The sequence below is a fragment of the Myripristis murdjan genome, chromosome 2 (genome assembly GCF_902150065.1).
Source record: "Myripristis murdjan chromosome 2, fMyrMur1.1, whole genome shotgun sequence".
Classification (NCBI taxonomy): Eukaryota; Metazoa; Chordata; class Actinopteri; order Holocentriformes; family Holocentridae; genus Myripristis; species Myripristis murdjan.
Genome location: NC_043981.1, coordinates 5877408 through 5883897, shown reverse-complemented (window position 1 = coordinate 5883897; position 6490 = coordinate 5877408). Strand labels below are relative to the sequence as shown.

Here is a 6490-nt window from a genome sequence, read left to right as displayed (position 1 = left end):
GGTTCACAAGCCTTCTCATTCAAGCAGTTTCACGAATGTTTTATAGAAATGTAACCTTAGCAATCTGAAACCATCAATACAAACAGTGGCAACAAAAGCAGTATTTCACAAATATCAACAAATCTTAAAGTATCTCTACAATGGCTTTCTTTCATTCTATTAACCTAAACTTTATGGGAAATAATGTTAGTGAAAACCCAGTAACTTAATTGAGAAAACTGGGCGTATTTATAATTTTCCATAGATTTAAACACAAGGAAATTACCCTTGAATAAAGCCATTTTAAAGGTCCCAAAAGTTGGTTACAAATCATTTTTATGACATTTTCTTCCTCTGCTGCTGTGTGTTTATCAAAACACCAGTCAAGCTTAGCTGTGAAACAAGTCTGTTGTTTGCGTCTTGCTTGGTAACTGTAGCTCTTGGTTTGGGTTGCAGCCTTGTACGCAGGGCAGGAAAGGTCACCACAGGTGTGTGATCTGGCTCTGGTCTCCTTGAACCCACAAAAAGATCTGCATGTACTTCTTCTCCAGTTTCTGCCACTGCAGATCCATGAGGTGAGGCAGCTCTGTGATGTGCCAGTGTCTGTTCTGAGTAAGTGCCACAGGTGCCCTGTGTGCTACCTGGATGACATTTACATAGTCTGCCACTGGAAGAATTCTTAGGAAAAACAAACCTGTCAAGAGTTTTAGCTTTCAGATATTCCTTCTTTCCTTCTTTTGACACAGTGTCCACTGTATTTATATGCAAACCTTGTAACCTTTTAGTGATTAGATTTTGTGGGATGCTTAAAGGTATGGAGGAGACCTTTGAGTTCGGTGCATCGTGGGAAGGCAGCAGTGGCAATCCGGGTATAAACAGATCTTCCATGTTATTCTGGGGTGGCTTGGCCTGGTTACTGGAAAGGCTGGAGGCCAGCTTAGAGGAGGTCTTCCTGTCATTGGTACTCCAAGTCAGAGGACTGTAAATGATGTAGCCGTCAAGGGGGCAGGAGTTCAACTTCTGCAGGATCCCGTCCACACAGTCTGTGTGGAACTGAGGGTGTGTGTTTATTTGAAGAGGGGAGGAAAAGAAAGGGGACTCTACATAATCAATTTGGATGGCTGTATTTTTTTTTTTTTTGGCCACTATAAATGAACAGGATGTCCTGTACTATACTCCAATTAATATTCCTATGTACTTAAAATACTTTTTCATTGTTCAACAAATAGAATATAGCATAATAAGGTCATTATGAATTGCAGTGTTACGCAACCTTTTTTTTTTATGTGTTAAAAATTTACTTTATATTAGTTTTTCTTTTACTTCCACGGTATTATCATATACTAAGTCTATATTTCCACTTCTTAATAAACAACTGATATCAGAATTAAACCACTGTAAAGTATTGCTCTATCATTTTTAAAAGTGTGTAGAACTAAACATTGTGTACTGGTTATATTATTCAGAGTATGTCCGTAGCATTTAGCCTCATGGAGTGTTAACATTATTATTCCCTCATTAAGGACAGTCACACTGAATATCATGGTCGCCAATGTCTTTTTACCTTATGAAGACAGGGCAGGGTTCGAACACTCTGGCCCAGGACGAAGCTCTGTAGACAGATGCGACACTGCAGTCCCGGGTCCAGGAGCCGAGAACCAGGCCTCACCCTGACTACAGGCAGACACCCCAACACATGCTGTGGCAGAGGGTCCCTGCCAGCAGGAAAGAGGCTAAGAAGGGAAACAAGAAATGATGAAGCCTCCTGTAGGTACTCACATTTATAAAATGGCAGTAACATACCACTGTAATCAAAAAAAGGAACAAAATGTCCAATGAACCAATAAAAACAGTTCATTTGAATGTGTTCCGTGACTTGCCTGTTGTTCACTGGCTTAGAAGTTGCTCCTCTATCTTCATCAGGCATGCCCTCACTCACATGGCGCCACTTCTCTCTCCTTTTCTGTTTCAAGTTTAGTCACAGTTTTTATTTTCCTACTGAAACATTATTAGTATGTACTGAATCTCTCAGAGATGCTTTTTGAATCTCAGATCATCATCCTTGGGCAAGCTCATTCATTAACACCAGCCAAAAAGGCCATTATTCCAATTGGAATTTAACCTATGAGGAAGCATTTTAAATAGGCAGTGACACTGTAAGTGACAGTAAGAAGGGAAGCACAATTTCTTGGCTGAGACTGATTTGCTCACCATTCTTGAAATAAACTGATGCTGTTGGTGGCAGCCCCTCTTAAAGCAGTCTTCACACAGGTAGTAGTAAGAACACATAGTGCATCTAAGAAAAAAAAAACAGTGGACAATATTTGAACTAGGGAATCAAGGGTAATTTAATTATTTAGCTCAGCCACACAATCTGCAAAGTCAACAGTTTTACAAGACATCAGATGAATGCACTAAAATTCACTGGCATAGACCTTTGTAAATAAGCGGACTGCAGCTATTTGATTGACTTGTTTTGTGATTCAAAGAATGTGTTGAGGTTCAGTGCAGCAAGAGGAAATATCTGTGACTGCATGCCTACACTTTCCTCCTAACTGTTCTTACTACTATTTCTTACTTGAAGCACTTGCCAATGACAGGACACACGCGGCAGTTGCGGCAGGGAACTCCCAGATGTCTGTCGGGCGCCTCTCGCTCAGCGGCTGTGTAGAGCTTGGCTGCATTTCCCACCTGCTCCTGCAGGGACTTCAGAGAGCTGAAGTCCTCCCTGCAGAGAGGGCACCTCACCATCATTTCTTTGTCTGAGAGTGCCTGGTGATCTGCCCACACCTTCATGCAGGAGATGTGGACATTATTGCCACAACCAAACCTGGGGGAGACAGATGACAGGTGAGAAGAGAAAACAGGGTTCCAAATCTTCAGAGATAAAACTGCCTGCCTTTTCATGACTTTCCATGTCTAAAATGTTAAAATTGACCAAAATTGACACTGACCAAAACTTTAGACACACTTCAGATTCAGAGATATTATGAAAATAATATTATTCTGTATTTTTGTTTGTTTGTTTGTTTCATTGTGTTCATGATAGAAAATAAACATTTTATACATTTATTCTACATTTTTGTGAATTAAAACCTACATAGTAATTCTTTGTATTTGCTCTGTGAGTATAATGAAGTTTGGGAAACTATGTTTGTTAAACCCTGAGCATTTTGTTTTAGGCAAGGATTCTTTTTATATCTCAATTCATAGTGTGAAAGGCAGTACAAAAAAATCATGCAAAGTTTATATTATATATATAATCCAATGACGGGCAGCATCACAGCTGGCCATAGTTGGATACTGCTTCACAGGGTCATGTTCAGGTCAACAGTGCATCAGAAGTTGAGTAAAAAGTCCTAAATCATCAGTACAGTGATACACTAACAGTCTGAACAACTCCTCCTCCACCACCACTAGCACACACCTGCAGTAAGACACAGGCAGCTGTTTCTCCTGCAGCTCCTCCTGACAGATGGGACACACATCCTGGGATTGGATCATTTTCCGGCAGACATTTCCATCCTCTTGGACCGGGCCTAGCTGGCTTGGGGACTCAGAAGCAGTGTGGGGGCTGTTTTCCATCCCACAGGTCCTAGTCTGGTGTAAACCATGGAGGACCTCCAAGATTTGCCTCTCTACAAGCCCCTGCTGGAAGCAGTCTGGAGCAGAGTTATTTTTAAACATTACAGCAGGTCTGCACATGAAGCAGGTGGGTCAGACACACAGAATTATCACTCAAATTTGCCCACATATGTGCTGGTTTTTCAGTGATATTATATGGAGTTGACAAATGCTGATTGAGGAGTGGTCTGTACAGCTGATATGACACTGGGTCAGCTGTTCAAAACTACCCAAAGGGGTGAATTATGTCTGCTGGATGTGGACTGATAGAAACACTGGAATAATTTAGTTGAGTTAAATTCATGTTGTCAATTTTTCCAGGAACATCTTATTGGCTTAAATTAAGACTTTTATTCCAAAACTGTATACTCAAACAAGTCAAATTTCCTGATGTGAATATCTTTTGTCAGTATTTCAAAATCACAATTGATTCCATCTTAAAAACATAATTATTTTTAAGCAGATATCATATCACTCATAACTTATAGCCACCTATAGTGTACATAATTTTCATACCAGGAGTAATATGGTCATATTCTTTGAAATGGATTTTTGAATTGCTGAAATATATCCACAAGCCATATTTGAAGAGTTAGGTCAGCAACATTGTAGATTTATTTATCTTTTTTATATAAATAAACTATTACTTTTCCCCCAGTTCTTAGAGTCCTCATTTTCAGTGTGCACCATAACAACCTGGCACGTGAAGCAATCACGACTGCGGGAATCAAACCAAAACTAGGAATCTGCATTATACTAAATGGCAATGTAACTAGACTGAAAAGGATTCAATTAGTGTGAAAAATAACAACATGCAATTCATCCTATCAACTTACATTCATGTTCTCTGGGAACTCTGAATTTCCGCATTAAAACCCTGTAATGGAATAGAGGCGAGTTAGTGGTTCTCTCTAGAGTTAGACTTGAAATAAGATCCAAACCCAAATTCTGTCGTTAAATCCTTCAGACAAAAAATCAAATAGAAATTCCCCAAGTTTACTACCCTTCCTTGGTTTTAATATCACAGCTGGGCAGCACATGACATTTAACTTCTCTGCTAAACTCCCTGGTCATCTGAATACAGCTGTACACTTCAATTACCAACTTAGCTGTCAAGCATTTGTTTTCCTACAGAACTGTGAGCCAGTCTCCAGTAAACTAAATTCAACAATAAAGACGCTTTTCCTCCTTCAGAAATGACTAGTACAGGAATGCTAAGTATAAAAATATACAGATATATTTCAAGCTGTCACTGAGTGGCTAAGAAGTTGTAATAGTAATTACAAGTGTCTTGTGTCTTTAATACTTTGAGTTTTACAGATATGTACAATCTGAAATATTGTGTTCAAAGTGCTGCACATACAGTAAAATAAGAAACTCTGTTGGAATAGGTTTCCGAATCAAACAATTTAATGTTCAATCCCTGTGTGCATGCATGTAACAAATACCAGCAGATGTGTTTGCATGGCTCCTTCTCCCTGTGGAATACTGGACAAGTGCAAGTATGTGGGTCCCCCAAGCACACCTACCGTATAAGGAATAAAATGACAAATCATGAATGCGAATCCTTTTGCATATGATGAGTCTTACTAACAGGGAGGATAAGGTATTATACTGTTCATCGAGTTTTATCAGGCAGCAACATTCACCTTGAAGTTTTTAGCCTCTCCCGCCTCTTTCAGCAGAAATCCTGTCGGGCCATAGGATTTCAGAAGAAATATCGTTGTGTTGAGGGCTTGATCCTGGTGGAAACTCACTGTGTCACTGACTGTGTTCCTCCACACCGTTTTCCTGAACATCCTGTCACTGCTGAATAAAGACATTCATTATACGATAAGAATAAGCTTGGCTGAACTGACAAGAGGTCAAAAGTCTGATCTCTTTGAAAGTAACCAATACTAACTGGTATGCACTCATGGAAATACACAGGATACTTTGGTTAAGGCTTTTCTCAAGCAAGATGTGTTTTATCAACTTTAAGAGTAGCATGATAGACATGGAAAAGCACATATATTTTTTATTTATTTATTTATTTTACTAAATATGCAATACTTTAATAATAGGCTGCTACTAATAACAACAACACAATAAGGACATCTTCCTGATACTGAGTTGCTGTCCCTTTTGAACAACACACTTCTCAGTTATCTCGCAGCTTAAAAATTATTCCTGCTTCTCTTCATCTCCTCCTTGGTGACTGATATTTCAAGAAAATATGTAAAAGATTTATACAGGAGGTTTTACCTGGATTCACCTCACAAGTGTCCTTCACAACAGTATCGATATGAGGCCAATATTTATCCATATTTTCAAATGACTGTCGGTTATCAATAATAGCAAAGGCTAATTGCTCATGAGGCAATACAGCAGACGCTAGACTGTATTGGGACCAATAAATATTACCTGGAGGGATTCATGTTTACCTTTTGCCACAGTCAGACTGAATTAAAGACGACGAAACCTGAACCGACTTCTTTGTTTCATCTTCAAACAATGTTTTTAACCGTGTATCTATCAGGCATCATTTATCTGCGGCAGCTAAACACAGGTAAAGTTAAATTGGTAGTGTTTGCGTATTTCTTTTGGCTACCGCTAGCTAGCGGTGGCTAAATTAATTAGGAACACCTGTGTGCTGCTGTCGCTTCACGCCAACAACTCGACACCAGAAGCAAATAATTACAATATCTGGGGTTATATGTAGAAAATGGCAGCAGTTTAATAACCTCGTCTTTGTAGGCTCCGACCGGCCAAAAAAATACCTGTCGTTGTCAGTGAATCCACCAGAAGAAACTAACTTCTGCTGCTCTTACCGAGAGCAGGGGAGACGCTGTAGCCATGGTAATGTTGTCATGACGATTTGAGGCCAGTAGAGGGCGCTGTGACCCAA

At 39.5% G+C, this 6490-nt stretch overlaps 1 protein-coding gene across 8 annotated transcripts; it reads right to left on the bottom strand.

Annotated features, from left to right (window-relative positions):
* Nucleotides 1–22: 22 nt before the first annotated feature.
* zswim2 (zinc finger, SWIM-type containing 2) lies at nucleotides 23–6461 on the bottom strand. Of its 8 annotated transcripts, none has more exons than XM_030072660.1 (10): nucleotides 6363–6461; nucleotides 5253–5412; nucleotides 5052–5128; nucleotides 4440–4480; nucleotides 3407–3641; nucleotides 2558–2809; nucleotides 2191–2275; nucleotides 1860–1942; nucleotides 1544–1712; nucleotides 23–1032 (listed from the first exon to the last, which is right to left on the bottom strand). In XM_030072660.1, exons 2-10 carry the CDS (start codon nucleotides 5400–5402, stop codon nucleotides 316–318), a joined length of 1809 nt encoding a protein of 602 aa, XP_029928520.1. In that variant the 5' UTR covers nucleotides 5403–5412; nucleotides 6363–6461; the 3' UTR covers nucleotides 23–315. The 8 variants fall into 8 exon arrangements, with proteins under 8 accessions (XP_029928520.1, XP_029928528.1, XP_029928544.1 ...); XM_030072668.1 differs by having other exon boundaries at nucleotides 6327–6453; XM_030072684.1 differs by having other exon boundaries at nucleotides 6414–6447.
* Between the last annotated feature and the right edge of the window lie 29 nt (nucleotides 6462–6490).

What these genes read in the sequence shown, in the direction of transcription:
- zswim2 (XM_030072660.1), bottom strand. Translation starts at nt 5,402, where the DNA reads ATGTTCAGGAAAACGGTGTGGAGGAACACAGTCAGTGACACAGTGAGT. An exon ending in GAGAGGCTAAAAACTTCAAG is followed by an intron (nt 5,129 to 5,252) that starts GTGAATGTTGCT and finishes CTTATACGGTAG; the next exon opens with GTGTGCTTGGGGGACCCACA. An exon ending in ATCAGTTTATTTCAAGAATG is followed by an intron (nt 1,943 to 2,190) that starts GTGAGCAAATCA and finishes AACTTGAAACAG; the next exon opens with AAAAGGAGAGAGAAGTGGCG.